This window comes from Rhagoletis zephyria, unplaced genomic scaffold, assembly GCF_001687245.7.
Source record: "Rhagoletis zephyria isolate East Lansing unplaced genomic scaffold, Rhagoletis_zephyria_1.1 Rzeph_scaffold_00026, whole genome shotgun sequence".
NCBI lineage: Eukaryota > Metazoa > Arthropoda > Insecta > Diptera > Tephritidae > Rhagoletis > Rhagoletis zephyria.
In genome coordinates, this window is record NW_016157110.1 from 712,371 (window position 1) to 734,000 (window position 21,630).

At 34.3% G+C, this 21,630-nt stretch overlaps 1 protein-coding gene across 1 annotated transcript in view; it reads left to right on the forward strand.

Annotated features, from left to right (window-relative positions):
• The window catches only part of stol (voltage-dependent calcium channel subunit stolid), a 524,452-nt gene that overhangs the window by 440,317 nt on the left and 62,505 nt on the right, over nt 1–21,630 (forward strand). The window contains exons 5-6 of the mRNA XM_017616632.1: nt 17,101–17,577; nt 17,638–17,919. Of these exons, the coding sequence (XP_017472121.1) occupies nt 17,101–17,577; nt 17,638–17,919 (759 nt within the window). The remainder of the gene's footprint in view (nt 1–17,100; nt 17,578–17,637; nt 17,920–21,630) is intronic.

The following is a 21,630-nucleotide window of genomic DNA, read 5'->3' on the forward strand; positions in this document are numbered from 1 at the left end:
AATACTTGAAACTTCAATATTTCGAAATTTAAGGACGCTTATTTACTGAAAATTGTTACACCCCGGCGTACCATGTAGCGGTAGCTTTCGGAAAGGTGAAAGTCATATATTTAATACTTGCGCCGGGTATTTAATGTTAGGCTCCGCCCGAACTTAGACTTTCTTACTTGTTTTATTTACTAATTAATATTTTTCTAAAAATGTCTGGCACATTATGCATATAACAACGCGCGATAGTAAATTTTAAACACAAATATCAATATATTCTCGACACCATGGGCCAAATATAGTAAAATTGCGGTTTTACTTTTTCACTCTGACTACAGTAATTCAAAAATAATTTAAAAAATTCAGAAAAATGTGATTAGAGGAGAAGTATGGGTATCAAGTTAAAGAGGAAATCCTGTGGAATTTTAACAGATTCAAGTTTTTGATACAGAAGGACTGGTAAGTATTGAATATGTCCTTTTAAAATTTTACCCTTAAAATTTCAAAATATTTCTTTTTGACAAAATTTTGTCGCACGCCTAGATCTAACGATCAACTCAAACAAAATGTATGGCGAATTTTTTGCGTAAATCAATTCATAGGATTTATTACATCCAATTGATGCGAATACTTTGTTCTTCATATTTATAAACATTAACCAAAAAACTACTGTTATACCTGTTTTTGTATTAATTGCACTGAATGTGTACAGTCAACAGCAGCATATTTCAATCTATGAATTTTAAGTTAGTTCATATGCTCATTTTACATAAAAATAAAAAGGCGTGAGTACTAGGTACTCATGAAATTTGATGTGTATACATTTGCGAGCGGCAAAGCATAAAAGTACGTGTACATATAAATATAATCTCAATCAAAGCTCGTTAGCTGTCAAATTGGTTGTGCTTGTTATTCACACAACTCGAGGAAAAGTTAAACTTCTTCTCTGTGCCACAGTGGTCACTTTTCTTTTGCAACACATATTAGGCCATTTAAATATATTTTAACTGAATATTTTATTAAAAATACCTTTACAAACCTATTTTCCTTACTAGCGTCAATTTTTGTTTACTTTAACATTTGACATTCCTCCTCTTCTTCGCAAGTATAATCGATAAAACTGGGTTGGACACCAAAAAGTTATCGGTTTAATCTGAGATATTTTTAATTATAATTTTGCATGGCTAATCTCTTTTTCTAATAACAGATTAGGGAGCCAAGCTCGAAAATTAGGATAATATTTTTACTACCATACAAATGTAGGTTAGGTTAGAAATTAAACATTAATTTCACTTAATTTTATTCATTTTTCTGATTTAATATTTTTATTCATTTTAATTTTTAATTCTTTTAATACATGACATTATCGGTATGATTTATAAAATATACTTGTATATACTTGTGACTCAAGGGCGTTAAAATATCTTGGAAACACCGCGTATAGGTAGATTTTCAAGTTTTATACGGCAAAAAATATTTTATTGCCTCTATCTACTCAAAATTGTTTATCAAATGTAAATTTGAAATAATTTGTATTACAGATTACTATTTAAATATATTGACTACCTTTATTTATAAAATGTGTGTACACTATCATTGGTTAATTAGTTTTCGCTTTCAGAATCTTCGCTGGCCTCAAACTATTCCTTTGTCACATCTTTGACAACGGATTTAGAGGGTAACAGCAGCTTTATTGTGTCTGTGGAAAACGATTTGATATTTTTTCTTTTTTTGGTTATGAACCGAAATACTGCTTAAAAACGAGTCCGAGCTCACCAACAGCCGGTTATATATGTCACGGTTACATACTTCACGAGAAAACTTCCGGGAATAATTTTCTCGGTAGTGTTTGTTGTGGGCCTCTTGAGCCTCCCCGATAATTGTCCTATTGTTAATAAGGAATTAGTATCTTGTGCATTGTGGGTGTCATTGGATGCCATGCCGTCGTCGATTCGCCACTTCTCGCTCGCTATGTTTGAGTTCCGGTCGCTTAACGAAAAATTTTGCATGTGAAAGCAACAACAAAGTTAGCTAGCACGGATAGACGATAGCAAGTTTGGTTGTACCTCATTGAGTTCGTTCGTTTCGCCACTTGCTAACTAATGGCGAATCGATGACGGCTAGTAATCAATTGTAGCCTCAATCAATCAATTGTTCCTCTTACTATACATATGCCTAAATGTATGCAACCATTTGGCAAGCGAACACAGGGTGCTTCTAATGAAAATAAAAATTTTATGCTGAAATACACATGCTAAGCCCTTCGAAATTTTGTGCTGGGATATGCGTTACAGCTTCGCAAATTTTACCCCTACCGAAACCAAAGATGTATACACATCAAAAATCTTTGTGCATTTTCATTTGACCACTAGTTCCTTTCTTATTTATCCACCGATTTTCTTCATTAGCAGCTTGAGTGGGCTTTATTTCGGATCGAAATGAAATAAAAATTGGAACTAACAGTGTTCTTCATGCTGAAATGTCAGGAGAGACTGGTTGAACTGCGTATTTGTAGGGAAGCGCTTTCATCACATTCTTTGTCTTTGTATTAACATGCCTGTCAGGGGGTAAAATCTAGTGAAACGGCTTGGTGAAATCTGGTTGCCAGTATTAGCAACGTCTTCACTAAGAATTAATTCCCCTTGTGTATTTTTTTAGAAGTTGAGGCTGCGTTTGACAATGCCACCGAAAGCATGTGCAACTCGGTTTAAATTCATGGCTATGCTGGTAAATAGGATTCGCTCAATGCTCGCTGAAGGATTCAGACAGAGTTCATTGAGGCTGTCTTTGATTCCTAGCTGGTCAAAGTTAATGGCCGAATATCTACGCCCAGGTCTATGCAGATGTTGTGGCCTGCCTAACTACAGACTCTTATCTGTCAGTTGTTGCAGTAAAGTGCAAATAACACTGAGTACGATTCCTCCTTGGTGTGGTGAGATTGGCTTTCCACAAAGCCAACCAAAACTATTGTTGTGCTCTTAGCTAGAAAGACAAGGTTGGACAGACTTTTTCGCCCTGCCCAAAAAAGAAGTAACTATTCGAATTTATTTCGAAGTGAAGAACTATTTCGGTGTAATCTTAAAGAGTAAACTTTTATGAAAGTCTGACGTTTGGTAATGGGCCTGTAAAGCCATAATAGCTTTCTGGTAATATAAAAAGGTATTTGATAAAACGTGAGGATTATCACCTAGAGGAATAATGTGGATTTACACCTCATGATCAGACTCATAATCAGCTAGGCTACTGTGGTACGATGGAGCATACTCTCAGTTAATAGCGCGGGAAATCTGCTTGCCAAACTTTATACAACGATTGCAATGTCTGAGTCCAAAATCAATCGAAAATACGTGTGAAATGTTCTGCAGGTCCTTTGTACTAAGTCATATTTATGGAGCTGGCAGATTTTATTTTCAATTATTTTCGGTAGTTTTAAATAATAAAAAAAAAAAATTTACCTTCACCACCATGTAGAGATATTTCCCCTCTTTCGGTTAGTATCAAAAAGTCTTTTTGACCAAAAAGTGGAGTAAGCAGTTTTTACCGTGGCGGCGAAGATATGTATTAAGTATGTACACACATAAGAAGCAAATGTTTTTTCTATTTTTCCCCGGACTGTCCCTAAAAAATGTGCATCATGTCGGGCTTTTATGCATGTGAACAAGTCAACAATAAATGTCATCTGAATGCAGAAAATATCCTTTTTAACATATGTATGTTGCTTAGCAGTATGTTACTATCATCTAAACAACTTCTGAGTCCTTTTTAAATTTAATCATCAGCTCATGAAGTATGCAGATAAGCATTTGGTTACAACGAACAAATATGCACACTCCCTGTCTTCGCAAAGACATAAGTTTCTATATATAAATAAGGAAGAGGTGTGTTTAGTCTTTACAGGCGTTGTAATCATTATCAAGAAAATTATTTTCTACGTCTTTACAACCAAATACTGTACGTGTCCTGTAAATGCATACGTATGTGTGTCCAAGACATAAGCATATTTGTTCTCAAGTGCAATGTGAAAAATGCGAAAATTATGTCTTAACTGAGTTGTTTACATGCACTTTTCCGACTATTTCAAAATGTGTGCTTACTTTTTCTGTTGAGCCAAAATGCAAGCAAATGCTGTTTGTATTTGCTGTTGATATCTAATTCCACTTTTCGAGGAAAAAATCTTTCACGCAATAGCTAAGATTATGTGGAAAGAAGGGAACGATATGGTTGGAAAAAAATCTTCAGCAAATAAAGAGCGACGGAATTTAATACCTTGAAAATGGAAGTCATCTAAGACAAAAATAAAGAAAGGTAAAATGCAAAAGGAAGCTTAAGAAAGAAAAAGGTACCGAGGTAAAGGAAAAGATGGCCAACTTAGCCTTTAAAATTGAATGCAGTGCTCCTATGCAGCGTAGTGAGGAGGAAGCGCAGGTCTATAAAGCGCATTCGAGCTGGCATACAAACAAATTTAGAATCAGACTGCAAAAACCGGCCTCAAGGGAACACAGCTGCAGACGGGAAACAACGGAAGCGAAATAGTTAAGCGTAAACACAGAGCAGTTGATGGTCGCCACTCTTTCCTGTTATATGGGAGTCCTGTGGGTCCGGTAACACCAATGAACTGCCAAAAGATGGGCAAACAAACAAACAAAAAATACAAATAAACTAACAGACAGTCAGACTTTCTAGAGTTCGCACTCTCCGCCATCGCAGCCGCGTAGAGGACAACAGTGGTGGCGTTAAAAGAAGTGAACACACACAAACACGAATTCACACACAGACGTACATGCATATATGTATATGTATAGAAATACGCAAACAGCCAACTAAATGTGTTAGCAAGTGAGTGAGTAAGAACTAATATTTGTTCACACTTATCATACGCCTGGGTGTACCTTTTGAATTATGAAGGCGTCGACCCAGCAGCAATCGTTATTCTTGTTGTTGTTTGTTGCTTGACTATTTTGCTTGTTTGTCTTACATGTGATTTTTTCGTTGTAAAGTCTGCGTGCTTTGACTATTTGTGCAGCAACAACAACAACAACATTTGCAAGACGCTTGTTTAGAAACACGCAGCATGTCTCCCGTGCGTTGTTGTGCCCCGGGCATGGGTTGGTTGCTACTACTGCTGCTGTCGTTGCTGATGTGCTTCTACTTTTCTCACCATTTTGCTTTTATGTACTTCTACTGCCGTTGCAACATCTGTCAACACACGACAAGTCGACAGCTGGGCAACGCATGTTGCCTACATTAAAATGCACTCACTCAGTCGCATCGTATTCAGCTGGCATATGAAGACAAGCGCGAGGCGGAGTGCAATACAACGTGTTGGCGCCGGCTTCAACTTTACAAATAGACCATTGTCAGTTATTATTAAAAAGTAGTGCAGAAAAAAACGCCTGCACTGTGCGTCTGTGTGTGTATCGTGCAGAGGAACAGGATTGCATTCGTAAGTGTTATTTGCCAACGGATTTGCAACAAGATGTTTTACTTGGAACATGACGGCAATGGCAGCGCGCACTTAAACAAATGTAAGAAGATGTGAAGTGAACACTAAAACTTTAAAGGGAATGTAACTGCATATTATTTACATTTCTATAGATTTCCAATACTTTCAAATCAGCAACAGACTCGAATAATTGCAGAGTTAAATTTGTACGAGCACTCTATATTTCAGTATGATTTAATTAAAAATATGTAGTTTGCAAAAACAAGTACCCCAAGAGAATTATATTTTTCTTTTAGGTAAGTACTTATATAGTACAGTTCAGTGGTAAGTTTCCCAAGTATTCAAACCCAGAAAAAGGGTTAATAAAGTCGAATCCTAACGGCCTGTTACGTTCCATGACGTACTTATTTCTCAAAGGCTTATCCCAATTATTGAAAAGATAATACTTATGCATACATACGTAACAATCAATTTGGTCTAGAAAAAGACACAGCCCATTTAAACAAGTTCACCGGCTTCTTTAAAAAATTCAACAAGCTTTCGGCTGAGTTTGGCCCGACGCACAATGGTCGGAGAGGCAATGTTTTACGCGAAAAAGGCATATTTGAAAACTGTGACAAATTAACCGGGACTTTTATTCATAAATGTCCAGCCAACTCAAAACTAGTTGGTATTTTCAATAATATCTGCAGAGCTAGCCGTTGAATCCGTTTAATTCAACGAATTCAACCATGGCAGTTGTAACAGTTAAGTGGTGATAGATTTTTTAACAATTCTTTTATGAAAACTGTCAATCATAACAGTGATTGCTGGTTTGGTGTTACTTCTTAAACATGGAAAATGATCATATCATTTGAAGTATTATATAATAAAAATTTGTTGATTCATTACACTGGTTTACAGCAAAAATGTTTTATGGATGCCACTATCCAATTCCTATAGAGAATTGCTCGGTGATTCCGAAAATCGACATAATTTTTTTCCTTAGGATAACTTTTCGAGATATTTGCAATTTACGGTTTCAGTTTAAAAAAGAGTGGTTTCACTTAATCAAGTATACCTTACGAACTAACTGAATAATCGTAATACGAGATACGGAAAATTAAATCTAATAAAATTCTCCATAAACCGCGTATACATCTCTTTTCGATAGCCCTGATAGTTTCTGAGAAATCAATTAATTATTTCTGACACCTCTTGCTTTCAATGCAAACAATCTACCTACTCAGGTGTACGTGGCGTATGAGTAACACTCTTTTTTGCTCATATTTCAATCAAAAAATTAGGGTCCGACTGATTAATCGGCATCGGCTCGGCATCGGCTAGTATCGGCACAAAATTGAGCATCGGCATCGGCCTTTTTTCGCCGATTCTTTGCCAATTATTTGGCATGTCTTTTCATATGTTCGGGTGAAACGACAGATAACAGCCAACGTCAAAAAATAGTTGATTCAAGAAAATTTGGCGTGTCCGCAGTAGCACTTGAAAATAAATTTGAAGGGGATTATTTTACTCTGGGGGGTTATGCCCATTTGTTGACGATATTACTTATGCTGGATTTCAGCTAGGCATTAAATGGCAAAAGTGACAAATGACAAAGTCGGGCATTAAAAAATAATCGTGTCATTACATTATAAACATAGTCATTAAGTTCAATTCCACATGGCATTTTTTTTAAATGGCATGCATTTTTTGTCATTTCAATGCCTAGTGGAAATTCGGCATTATACAAACTGAAACTTTATGATGAATTATTAAATTTTTATTTTGAAGCTACCTGGAAATTAAAAAACCGATTTGAAAATTTTTAAAATGATTAGCAATTTTTCATTTTAGAATGTTTAACTCAAGCATATACATATCTCCATTTTTCACTGGGTAAAATTTTACTCACTATTCAGTTGAAAAGGAATAAATAAATATATTGACGCACTCAATATTCGCAATGTTGTCCATTTGAATTTTTTTCGCTATTTTTTTTTTATAAAAGTAGAGATTATCTAACAAAAGCTATATATGCCCAAATACCAAATTTTGTGCAAAATTTAAAAAAATCAATAAAGTTTTATTAGAATTGCAAGCTTTTTAGTTAAAATTTCTGGAAAATATCTGCGTACCAAAATACGCATGTAAAGCTAATTTATTAATTTGTCTCCTCTTTTTTCACATAAAAAGCATCAGTGCGACATTTCCAAAAATTCCCTGTAATTTTCTTTTAATGTTCCGCCACTGCGATTTGTTTTGAATTCAAGTTTAATTTTTTACATACGATTACTCCGTTTTCCTTTTCTTTTTTTTATACATCTGTACTGTAATCTTTGCTGACTGCACTTGTAGATACTGCCAATATAGAAGTATTACGTATATGGTATGTACGTACATACCTAGCATATACGTTCTTATGCATTGAGTGTCAAAAAGTGTATTTTAGTACAAAAGGAAATGAAATTTTATGTTCCTAAATATTGCTTGCTTAGCACTAGTGTAATTTACATATATTTTACACATATGTACATAAGTATGTACATACATGTGTATGTAATGCTCCATAACAAGCCAATTAATTCAATTCGTTTTGTTAACTCCGTTAAATTAGCTGATTTTATGAATTAATACATTTATTTGTAATTTTTTATGGAATCGGCATCGGCATCGGCCGATTCTTTCCCCTCAAGCCGACTAATCGGCGTCGGCATCGGTACCTGAAAAAAAATTGCAATCGGTTGGACTCTACAAAAAACCTTGCGCATTTTCATTTGACCAATCATTTCTTTCTTATTTATCCATCGATTTTCTTCCGTATAACCCTCGGTGCCGTAGCTGTAATATTGTGGAAAGTAAAGAAACGGTCCTTCACTATCTTTGCGAGAGCCCAGCATTGGCACAAACAAGGAAGATCACACTCGGGAGTTTTTCCATCCAAATCTTGGGGAAATTTACAAATTTACCATTACTAGCGTAAATAGATTCATCGGTAAATCGAAATGGTTTGACGAACCCAACGAAGCATGAAAACAGATAAACTCAGGGGTCCCAGAGAAATGGCGCTTTCAGCACTAATTGGGTCCTGGGAATGTACCCAGGCGACGCTTCTACCAACCAACCCTGTCTTTCTCTAGAAAATTGTTCTAGTCATATTCTTGTATGATATCTACCTTGTAGAAAGCATAATATTTATTGACTTAGGCACTCCGCACATTAAGCGCCGAATCATAGTAGTGTAATCTAAAGTATCAAGTGCATACTAAAGTACGAAGCTTTTATGCCGAACACATGTATTTTAATGAAGCGCTGTACTTTACGATTCATAATCATGTTTTCGGCTAATCATAAAAGCTTCATGAATCGAAGTGCCCAATATTGTAAAGCGCTTGCCGTTTTAAAATCGGCATTTGTTTACTTTTTTGTGCGGGTAAAACCCGGTTACAGACTTTTGAATATCAAGGAAAAATTAATGCCATTGCACACTGGGCTAAATGGCATTATTTTTGGCATAAACTAAACATTTTTATTCGAAATATTTGTAAATTGTATTAACCGCCCATTTAGTTAATCCCCCATGCATGCTGAAAATACAAAAAAAAAAACCTTTGGGTCAGTGTTGTAATCTGACAACCCTGCAAAAACAGATATTTTTGTGAAAAGCTTCATTTGCTTTTTGTGTACAGAAAATTTGTTGTGCTTCTTAATTGAAAATTAATTTAAAAAAAACGGTCTAACAAATAAAAGAAAATAATGGAAAATATAGTGAAAGGTATGAAGATTTATGTATTGTGAAAATATTAATGAGTTCAATGCCTCCGTTGATTTTAAATAGCTTTTATGTGATGTAGTGTTTTTGGTAAAGTGGAATCTTAAAGTAGTGTTATTTTGTAGAGAAAAACTAGTGAAGAGTCGCCGTAAGAGCCAAATTTTTGGTGCTCAGTTATATGTTGATGTATCATCTTTTATATGACATTAATATTTCTTGCGCATATTTGCGCAAATTCTTACTAATTTTATAATTGCAGAGCAAGTTCAATTTTGCCGAGAAAATTTATTGTCGGTTTGGCTGGAAAATAATAGAAATACCATTGCGCTGATTGATTGGGTGTCAGAGCAGTTCAATGGCGACGTTTTAACGGAGAGCACAGTATCTGAAATTAAGAAGTTAGTGACCATTTTTGTCGGATATGTAAAAAAAAAATTAGCGAAGTGCAATAGACATGTAGAGCGATTCAAAAGTGTACATTCCATTTGGCTTTCAAAGAGTGTTTCAATTTCAATCGATCAGGCGAAGACCCCTCAAAAATGTGGACGACCATCATTGACATACGAAGAAGGAGGATCACGATTAAAAAGAAAATTTGCTACAGATTTGTCGAGAGAGCACAGTACTTCACTTCTCGTTCACGCTGCTGCAGTTTCAGCAAAAAAGTCGAGAGAAAAAGACACCGCATTTATTTTAAATAAGACGTTAAATACTTCAGATAAATCAAAGATAAAGGATAAGTTGGCTTCAAAAACTACAATCCCTCTTACAGCAGATGAAGCTTTTGCTTTCATAATTGAGAATTCTTTTACAAAAAGACAATACAATAGCATTAGATCTTTGAGCATACAAGAGAACTGTGATATATTTCCAAGCTACGGCAGTATTTTAGAAGCTAAGTCAAAGTGCAGACCCAAAGAAATAAGCGTTACCGAAACCGTTGCAGAAGTAAGCTTACAAAATTTACTGAACCATACAGCATCAAGAATTTTGACTTTGCAGGAAAGCGTACTTAACAATTTTACTGACGTGCGAAACGTAACTCTCTCTCTCAGCTACGGTTTTGACGGCACAACCGGGCAAAGTCTATATAAACAGCGGTTTTGCGAAACACAACCGCAAACTTTTGACCAATCGTTATTTGTCAGTACGGTAATTCCTTTGCAGTTAACTGATGACTTCGGAAGGATTTTGTGGAAAAACAGAGCACCACAGTCTATTAGATTTTGTAGACCTCTAAAAATCCAATTTGCTAAGGAAAGCAAAGAACTTATTTTAAATGAAAAAAGGCAACTAGACTTGCAAATTCAAAATTTGGTCCCCTATAAGTGTGAAATGGTCAATAGCGGAATAAATGTTTTTTATGATTTACACTTGACGCTGATAGATGGAAAAGTATTGAACATTCTTACAGAAACAAACTCTTGCCAATTATGCCCTATATGTGGCGCAAAGCCAAAACAAGTTTCCGCCATTCATGATGTAAAATCTGAAGTTTTTAAGCCAAAGCCACTTCATGCGTGGATCCGTTTCTTCGAGTTTGTGTTAAAAATAGCGTACAAAACTGAAATAAAAAAATGGCGCGTAATATACGAGAAAAGCAAAGCTGTTGTAATGTCTCGCAAAAAGGAGATTCAAGAAAAAATGTGGGTTGAAATGGGACTGCATGTTGATAAGCCTAATCAAAATGGATCAGGAAATACAAATGATGGCAACACAGCCAGAAGAGCCTTTTCTAATGTCAACATGCTTGCTTCAATTCTGCGGATGGATGCTGAGTTGCTTCATCGTTTTCACATGATTTTAATAGCACTTTCTTGCGAACTTCAAATAAACGCAATGAATTTTCAAGAATATTGTGAAAAGACGGCTTCTTTATATTTCACAAAGTATAGTTGGTATCCCATGTCACCAACTGTCCATAAGATATTGGTGCATGGATCGGACATAATCGAGAAATCTATACTGCCGGTTGGCTGCCTGGGCGAGAACGCATCAGAGGCTCGCAATAAGTATTATAAAAGTGATAGAAGGTCACATGCCAGGCAAAATTCCAGAATTAACAACCTTACTGATGTTTTTCATAGAGCTTTAGATTCCTCAGATCCGTTTCTTTCTAGTCTTAGCGTTAACAAAAACGATAATCACAAAAAGAGGCAAATACCCAATGATGTAATTATAATGTTACAAACGCCATCTTTCTTAGAAACAAATGAAGATTGCCTTGATAAATCCGTTGGTGATGTAGACGCTCAAGACGTTCATTATTTTGACATAGAATTAGAACTACATGATGAGTAGCAAATAAAAAAGTTTGTTTTATTAAATTTCTTATCTCCTTATTGTATCTTAATTAAGACATTCTTAACATATTTATGTACATAAGCCATGTAATAAAATATATGCATTGCTACATTTTACAGCTTGTTTTATAAGTTTTTGCATTAAAAACAATTCAGAACCTGAATTCTGATTTCGGGGTCAAGACGTGGCCCAATTTGTCCAAAACAATTTCCATGACTTATCCATGATATGCTAAGCAAATGTACCAAGTTTCAAACTTCTACCTTTATTTTTCGAGTTTATGCCAAAAAAAAGGCGATCCAGACCATTGTGCATTGTAAGATACATAAACAAGCAAATTGGATATCTAAGCAATACCTCTTGTATGGGCGCAAGCTCGCCAAAATTTAGTCTTAACTTAATATGAAATAATATTTCAAGTAAATATATTTGCTTTGAAACCACTTACAACTTTTATCACTATTGTTTTTTTTTTTTTTAATAAAGTATTAAAACCATTAACAACTAAAACCAGAGATTAAATTCAAACTTTGAGGGGGTGTCGGCCCGCCTCAACTTTCTCCGATTGACCTGAAATTTTGGTTAACACATTTTTTCATGGATATTCACCAATCTAGGAGGTGTAACCTAACAACATCCACATACACATGCATACACATACCTACAATGTATACACATATATATATATTTCATATGTATGTTAGGAATTTCTATGTTGTAAAATATATATATTTAATTAATATACTTTGTATTATCCATTGTGTCCATCGAAAAAGCTTTTTTTGGAAATTTCAAGACCCTACCCCCCAATTCGTTTTTATGATAAATATTATTGCCTATTTTTATAGATTTTTTATGTGTATACATCTTTGGTTTCGGTAGAGGTAAAATTTGCGAAGCTGTAACGCATAGCCCAGCAGAAAAGCTTAGCATGTGTATTGAAGCAGCAAATTTTTTATTTCATTAGAAGCGGTACAAGTGATTTTACTTCCGATTATGCAAAGTCCGGCCATGCATATGGCTTTGTACCTATATGTATTCATAAATATGAATCAACTCATTTCTTGCAACTGGTTTTGATATTCGTAGATGGTTTTAGTCATAGGTTTAATAGTCTATTGATAAAAAAGCAAGGCGAAAATAAAAAAAAAAACACTGAAATCATTTTGTCTGGGACCGTTGATAGCTGATGAGCAAACGTGAATATATGTACAGTATACATACGTATGGATAATATAATAGCCCTGATCCAATATATACTTTTCGTGTAAAATCCTGTAAAAATGTTAAACAGCAAAATCACTTTCTGAAGTGAGAGTAAAAAGTGAGTAACAGCAAAAAGTACGGGAACAAAAAAGAATCGGGCTAAATCTGGCAACTTCATTCTCTTCACAACTCTCAAAAAATCGCTCTCATTTACATGACTTTGGAGTACGGGATTGTTTTTCCTGTAACTTCCTGCAAGTTCGTGTAAAACCCTTTGAGTTCATTGAGTACTGGATCCAAGTTAATATAAGATTTCACAAAGAGAAGGCGAGAGTAAAAGGAAATGCCGAACAAATGAATTTGGCTTCCCATCTTGCAAACAAAAGATGGTATGCTATATGTATTTATGACTTTAACGTAAACCTAGCGACAGATGGAGCAGAACCACAGATCATATTCCTAAACTAGAAAAACTAAATTTAGGAATCAGGAAAATGACTCAAATTATGTGTATGTATCTATGAAACTGACTCGCCTAATAGGTTTACAAATAAATTTATTATCCTCATATTCGAGCTTAACTCCCTAATCTGTAATTAGAAAAAGAGATAAGCCATACAAAATTATAGTTATAAAATTATCTCAGATTAAACCGACAACTTTTTGGCGTCCAACCCAGTTTTATCGATTATACTTGCGAAGAAGAATAGGAATGTCAAATGTAAAAGTAAACAGAAGTTGACGTTAGCAAGGAAAAGAGGTGTTTTTAATAAAATATTAAGCTAAAATATATTTAAATATCATAGATATTACAGAGATGAAGCTTAACTTTTCCTCGAGTTGTGAAAATAACATGCACAACCAATTTGACAGCTAACGAGCTTTGGTTATATAAATATGTAAACGTACTTTTATACTTTGTCGTTCACATATGTTTACACATCAAATTTCATGAATACCTAGTACTCACGTCTTTTTTTAAAGGTCATTTAGAGGTCGCGACCTGTCGATTTAGGTCAGAAAATATGATTTTGTAGATTTATGACTTTTCGAATGACTATTTTTGATTCGATTTCATAGATCGAATATGATCTGAGAGGAAGATATATAGGCCCTTAAAATGATATATAATAATCTATTGTCGTACTAGGCTTTTTGGGATTTTTTATCGAGTAAATTAAAAGAAGACCCATATTTCTCTTAATTTTTTTAATTTTGACCATCGACAATTTCTACAATTTCAAAATATTAAATTAATTCTATTTTCAAATAAACTGATACCTCATTTATTGCAATCGCATAAAAATTGACGAATTTAGTCGAATTTTCTTAAATACGGCCTTGAATTTATATGTGTTTATGTACCGGAATTTCAGATTTTTTGAGCAATGTGTCTAAAGAGTTAATCAATATGTATTCAAAATTGATATTGACCCCTTTGCGCAAAATTATCTTATGTTACAAAAACCAAATTTTACAGGAAAGTGTTTATTTTATTTTTCTCTGCTTTGGCATAGTAGTACTAAAGTTTAGGTTTGCTGAGATAATTCAGAAATATAACTAAATGAAAGATTTTTTTGTGGAAAGGTTTTCACAGTATAATTTCTTAGCACATACGATAATTTCGCCCACAAGACAAAATTCATTGTCACATACGATAAAATTTACGGTCCATTTTTGGGGTAGCTTTTGGGATGTAAGCAGTGATATTTGAACAGGTCATGCGTTATGGGGTGTAGAAAAAACTTCCATCAAAAATTGAATTTCGTAAAAAAATGTAACATACGATACTTTCGCGCAAAGGGGTCGATATATACAATCGGTTTTTAGCAAAAAAAGAGGGTTTTAAAAAAATTTTAGGAATATGGGGGTGGTACCGCCCACTTATATGATAAATCGATTAAAGTGCGAAACCAATACAATAGAGTACACAAAATCTTATAATTTTTATTTGGGTATATTGTCAGCCGTTAAAGCGAGTACGTACTCGCAATTATACCGTACCTATTAAATAATATCATAATGATTAATTAAATAACTAAAGCATGTTTTTTTTTGGATAACCGTTTAATGATTAAATACCGATATTAGCACCTTTTTAATGATTAATAATTAATTACTTAAACAAAAAATGTTTATTAATTCGTTAATTTTAATTACATCATTATTTTGTTATTTTTGATCATTTTCAATTATGTTTGACTTTTTTACTTACACGATTAATATAATTATTTGATTAATTTCAATTATCAATCAACAAGCCAAAGTATAGACAAAAATGAAGAATATTTAATAACTGCTTGAATCATTTATTTATTTTTTTATATCCAAATCTAAAATTTTAAACTTTATTTATTACTTTTAAAAAAATTTTAAAAAGAAACGACTGAATGAATAATGAATTTAATTTATTTTAATGAAAACTTTTATTTTTATTTTAGTTCACTCAAAAATTAACTAAAGTAATCGTTTTATTTTTAACTAAAGTGTTTTCTTATCCATATTCAATATTATTAAAAAATATAAAAATATAGTATTTTTTGTACCTGAAAGCTTTTACTTTTAATATCATTTAATGAAAAAGCATTTAAATTTATGTTCGAAAGTTTGAAATATTTATGTATTTATTTTTCCTTTTAATTAATACTCAAAAAATTTAACACTAATTATTGGCAAATCTAAGGGTGCTAAATAAAAATGTGTAATGTATTAAAGTGTACTTAATCAAAAGTTTTTATTGTATATTCATGAATTCATGAATTCATTTTATTTTTTTACTCCCAAAGTAGTAGTTTTGGTCCATAATTAGACTTTCTGTCTATTTTGAACTAGTATGAGACTGGCATATTTCTGACCGAAATCTGTTAATTGTCATCTCGTAGGACATCCCCATGTTAAAAATACCAGTTGATTGCATGGAAAAAAGATAGTTAGCTGACTAGTTGGGCATGCGGTTCATACTACTTGTGAGATAGTTTACAACTAGTACATTTGACTACAGGGTACATACATATACATACCTATCCAATTATGTAAGTATGCTGAATTCGCCGACAAGCTTTTTTAAAACCAAAGTAAAATTAGTACAAATTGTTAGTAATTTTCATTAGAGTTTGAATAACTCCTTTCAATAAATGGCTTTTATTAACTTTAACGAGACCTTAACTTATTTTATTTTATTCATTTTAGTGCAGTTTTGACAAAATTTTCTTGCTAAAAAGTCTTTTGTTACACTACTTTATTTTATTCCTTTGATTGTACATGTTAATAAAAGCTTGTTTTTAAAAAATATTTCTTTTCAATTATTTTATTTTCTAATTCTTAGTCCATTTATAAAAGCGTTGTATATTAAAAAGTGTTATTTTGTTTTATGTACAAAATGTTGCAATAGATATTAAAATTATTCAACTTGCAATGAAAGAGAACAGAAGACTTGACAAGCAAAATGTTGTTTGCTTACGTTTTGTATAAACATACATATGTACATATAGCAGCAATTAATTTTATTCAAAGAAATGGCTTGACGTCCATTTCCGCTGTAGCATGGCACATATTTAGGCACAATATTTAACTTCTTCTGGCGGGGCGACATCTGGAGTCTTCTAATTGTATCTTTTTGATATGATGACTACAACGAGGTTCATATCTAGACTAGGTTGATATCTAGAATTTGCCACAATTAGCTTTGCTATTTTATGGTGGTTTTACGTTCTTTGGCAAATTACGCTCTGTTAGCCATAAATCTTGCTATTTTTTGACCGCCTTTAAATCAAGACCCCTGGACCATATAGAGAATTCATTTATATTTTAAATTGCATTGTCATCGTGATTGGCACTATACTGAAAATTTCAAGTCGCTAACTTGTCGGGAAGTTAGTTTAAAATCGATTGGAAATTTCCGCGATTTCCGCGGGATGACCAAGTTAAATAAAAGCTTATAAAAAAATTTTCAAAAACAAGCTTTTTTTGAAGTACAACTTCGTAGCGATTTTTCTTTTTATTTTCAAACCACAGATTAGCAGCGAAAATGGAAGTCTAAGGACGCAGGGGTTTCTATAAATTAATTAAGTATTAAAGTATTTGTAAAGCATTACACTCAGGATTATCTGGAGTTTCGCCCGAAATTTTTCATTCGCCCGTAGTGAATATACATAAGCCAAAAGAGAAAAGTGTAAGATTTCGGGCGAAAACTAAACTCACGATAAGGTTGATTATGTAGCATGCGCTTTTATAAACACATGCACGTACATGTGGGAAATATCTACAGTCAGGCACCATTTATTTTCCTTAAGGGTTTAATACATTTACCATATTCATTGCATATGTATATGTATTTATACTGAATTATTGAAAAACTAGCTCGCCTCAGCTTATTCATCCTTCTCATTTGTTTTGTTTTGTTATTCAGCGCATCATGGACTCCGCCGAGCAAGCTGCACTTTCCGAATTGGACTCACAAAATTCCCATAGCACTTCAGCGACGACAAATAATCAGCACTACGACGCGCGACGCATTAACGAATATAATTCGGATGGAAAATTGGCAGACGGCGCACGCCACATGGACATACGCTTTATGCGCCGATTTGAACGTTTGCCTGTCAATCTCAGTCTTAGTTCGATTTTGGTGCCGAATGGCGTCTCACTCGACGACGGAGATGTCAAGGCGGCACTGCAGTGGAGCGCGCACCTGGACCCACTCTTTCAAAATAATCTCGAACGTGATCCAGCTCTGTCGTGGCAGTATTTTGGTTCATCGACTGGCTTTCTACGTCGTTTCCCCGGCACCGCTTGGCCGCCAGAAGGCTCGAAAGGCAGCAAGCAGATCCATGATTTTCGCACGCAAAATTGGTTCGTGCAGGCAGCATCTTCCCCCAAGGATATTGTAAATTAAAAGACTTGTTTGCAAACCACACATGAGCTAAACAATCTTTTCCCATTCCAGATGATTTTACTTGACTCTTCGTCGAGCATGTCGGATAAGTCGTTCGATCTTGCAACGGCTACTGCTTTCAATATACTTGATACACTAGGCGAGGATGATTTTGTAAATTTGATCACATTTGCGGAGGAAATCAAAACGCCAGTGCCATGTTTCAAGGATCGTATGGTGCGCGCCACCCCAGACAATGTTCAAGAAATAAAATCAGCGGTAAAGGCTATAAAGCTTCAGAATACAGCTAATTTTACGGCTGGACTAGAATATGCGTTCAGCCTATTGCACAAAGTAAGTTGAACAATATTTTGGATTTTGTGGATACTCTTGGTTCGCTTGAAATTAAATGAACTTTTTAATACCTAACCTTGTAGAATAGTTATTTATTCAGAGGGTCTTTGTATGTATTTAATCATAGTACCTCATACCTTAACCCGCCTTTCGAAATTGAAGAATAAAATACAGTGGTTGTATTATTAAATTCAATGTATAAATAGTATCTACATACATCAGGCATTCAAAGCCGCAAATTAAACAGTAACACATTTGTAAAAAACCACACAAATCCATATGAACATATGTATGTAGTATAAACATAAGAGATAGAGGTAAATAGAAGTACGCGCCTCTAACCAGTCGGTTTCAGTGGTTGGATACCGCGACCTAAAATATCTTTTGCATCCCTAAGAACAGTCCTAATCCTGACATTAACCAGCACTCTGATTGTGCGATCAGATTGGTTTGGTGCATGTGAAAACGCAGTCGACTATGACCAGGTAGATTTCTATTGGAGATGTATGTATGTATAAAGCCACTTACTGGGGGTCATTCGAAGAAATTCTGGGTGAAAAAGAAAAATAACCGATTCGCACTACTTTATGTCGCTGTCCCGGTCTCCAGTCAAAGCAAATTAAAAATTTGGGACTAGATTTTTAAGCAACTTCGCAGTGATAACGGAAAACAGCTCTTTCGGATCTCTGTAATTTCATCTGGGCGATATGTGAGAACTATGGTTGGTACAATATATTTCCTGGCATATTTCCCCTACAAAGTATGTTCCACAAATTTATTTTATGTGGAAGGCACTGCCAGAAAAAAAATTGCAAAAAATCAAAGTGATTTTTTAGCAGCTGAAAACTTGCCCTCCTAATACTAAAATTTTTTCTAAAGATACTGATTAAAAAGTTTGAAATTTTGGTGAAACTGCAGAATTTTTATAATTTTTGTACAAAGTTGGTGTTTGTTGTTTGACCAGCTAGACCTTTATAAAAAAAATACTAAACAGTAAATGAACAAAACAAAAATATTCAAAACTGGTCAAAACACATCGCACTCCTATTATATCGTGGACAACTGTACGTAAGCCGATGAAGCACACCTATCACTCCATATCGCCAGTGACACTGCAAAACGGTATATGTCAATTAGTACTTTTGGCACTTATATGGTCTCTAACCTGAACAAGAATGCGTCTATAAATGTTACATTTTTCTAAACAAAATTACTATAGATTAACAGAAGCGAACGGATGCTGGTGATAGATCATTTAAGCGCCAGATTTAGATTTTTTGCTGTATCACATACGATATATTTTGGAAACGTATATACCAACGGTGGGCAAACGCGGCTCTTTGCTTAGAACATTTTGGCTCGTATTACTTTTTAAAATACATATTTCTTTGCTGGACATTCTTTTCCATTGTGTTGTTTTTTATTTTATTCTTTTTATATACACATACGCAAATTGAGATCGGAACATTACCCGCAATTGGAGAATGAAAATTGGCTTTCTGGCTTAGGGCCGTTTTCTCATCTAACCTTTAGATTACCGGCCACTTTATCGTCTCGATATACGAGTTTTCGTTTTCTCATCAGCGCATTAATTTCTCGAATCGATAAATTGTTGCTCACCCGATGTAGCCTTTAAAAATTTTTACCCAAATTAAAATTTTAGTTTGGTCTTGGTTCGTGGGTCATATATATCACAGCGCACGGTAGTGCGCGAGAGTGACGAAAGCAGCCGTAGCATGCTGAAATGACTCGCTTATATATACACGAGATTTGGAAGTTTTTAGCCAGACGTCCAATCGACATGTTTGAGATATCGTTGGAAAGGTCTTGCAGAGTGTGTCCAGAAAATGTATTCAAGCTTCATAAACGATTAACCGGATTCTAAAAAATTAGGCTAAAGTGTTGCGAAACAAAAAACGTTTTTTTGCTTTTGCCGGTTTAAGGGGGCATGTGGACACACCCAACATATTTATTGTTATTCTATAGGCCAATACCTTTCAAACGATACCTTATATATTAAGTGCCGGCTACTAGTTGGAAAGATATAGAGGTAAATGTGTTTTGGTTCGTGTCTCTACTACGAGATGCTTTGGTATGTATGTGGCGTCTGTACGTACCTTCATTTAGTTTAGTTCAAACTTTCAGAAATTAAAGTACAAAAAAAAACTAAGAAGGTTTTGTTCCAGGATATCTTGATTCGTATGCCTTTGTGGGCGTGGCTGCTGCCTGAAATTCGAAAAAAGGCAATTTTTTAAACTACCACTGAGTAGTGTCAGTCCATGTCATTGATGTGGATATCAGTAGAAGGGTCTTTGTGTTTATAAAATATAAATACGCCATAACGTTATCGCCTGAAAACTAAAAATCGGGCTGCTGAAAATAGAGATTTCGGGCATTTTCTCAAAAACTGGTCAGTCGATTTTATTCTAAGTTCCCTCAAGTCTAGCACAAAACCTTAGCTTTCATCTGGTATATAGTTTATATCTGGGAAAACTCCTGTTGTGGAGGTATTGCTATTAAAATTGAAAAAATATCGCTCCGAAAAGGGTCAAATAGTTAAAAATTAACATATCCGTCAAATTTGGTTACTGTAAGATATAAAAATAACATACCCAGTTCCCCGAAAAAAATCGCCCATTCCCCGATTGCCACTTAAACCAAAATTCCCTGCAAATGGGGGAATTTCCCGCGGGTTGACAAGTTGAAGGATGCAGCTGTGCTAATCACTTCGTACATGTCTTGGAAACCACAATTTGTGTGTATTTTAGAGTTTTTTTTTCAGTCATATGCCGAAATTGTAACATTTTTCCCCATTTTAATTGCAGGTATGTACACAGTATTTAACTATACTACATGGGTTTATCACCCGCACTTAACCTACCTGGTATTTACTTATAGTTGTACATAAATATGTATGTATGAATGCATTTAGTTCACCCAATGTGCCGCTACTACTTACATACACGGTTAAAAATTTCGGTTTTAATTTTAAACTTTTTGGACTACATATATGACCAAACTAAATTCAGTTTCAAATACAAACCTTCCAAGTTTAAAAAAAGAGAGCACATATGTTGGGTTTAGAATTTAAACAATTCGGTTTAAATGTTAAACCCAAACATTTTCATAATTAAGAATAAAAAAAAAAATCTTAAATTTCATGCTCCGTCTGGTTGGGATTGAACCCGGACAGCCTTGGTAGTAACCAATTGTATCAAGCAGCTTTGCACACTCAGCTACAGCCACGCATGTAAATGTGCTTTCATATGTTGAGTTTGAATCAACACCACAATTCGCTGTGCAAACATATTCTATTTCGGTTTAGATTTTAAACCAAATTTTCTATATATGAAACCTAGAAACTAGAATTAAAACATTTTGGTTTGATTTTTAAACCACGAACTTTTTGGGCTAAAATTTAAACCAGAATATATTAAAAATTGCGTAAAACTATTGAATGGTTTAAAAAGTAGACTATAAAAGTTTGAAAAAGGCAGTAGTCCCAGCGCGGTTTAAAAATTAAACCCAAATTTTTGACCGTGTACATATGTATAAATTGCCACTGAGCAAAACTACTTGAGAAAAAAGCATTAGTTTAATAGCACGAGTGCAACACCGTACACGTGATAGAAGTAAAACTTCTTAAAACAAGTAAGAAAGTTTAAGTTCGGACGGAGCCGAACATTAAATACCCGGCGCAAATATTAAATA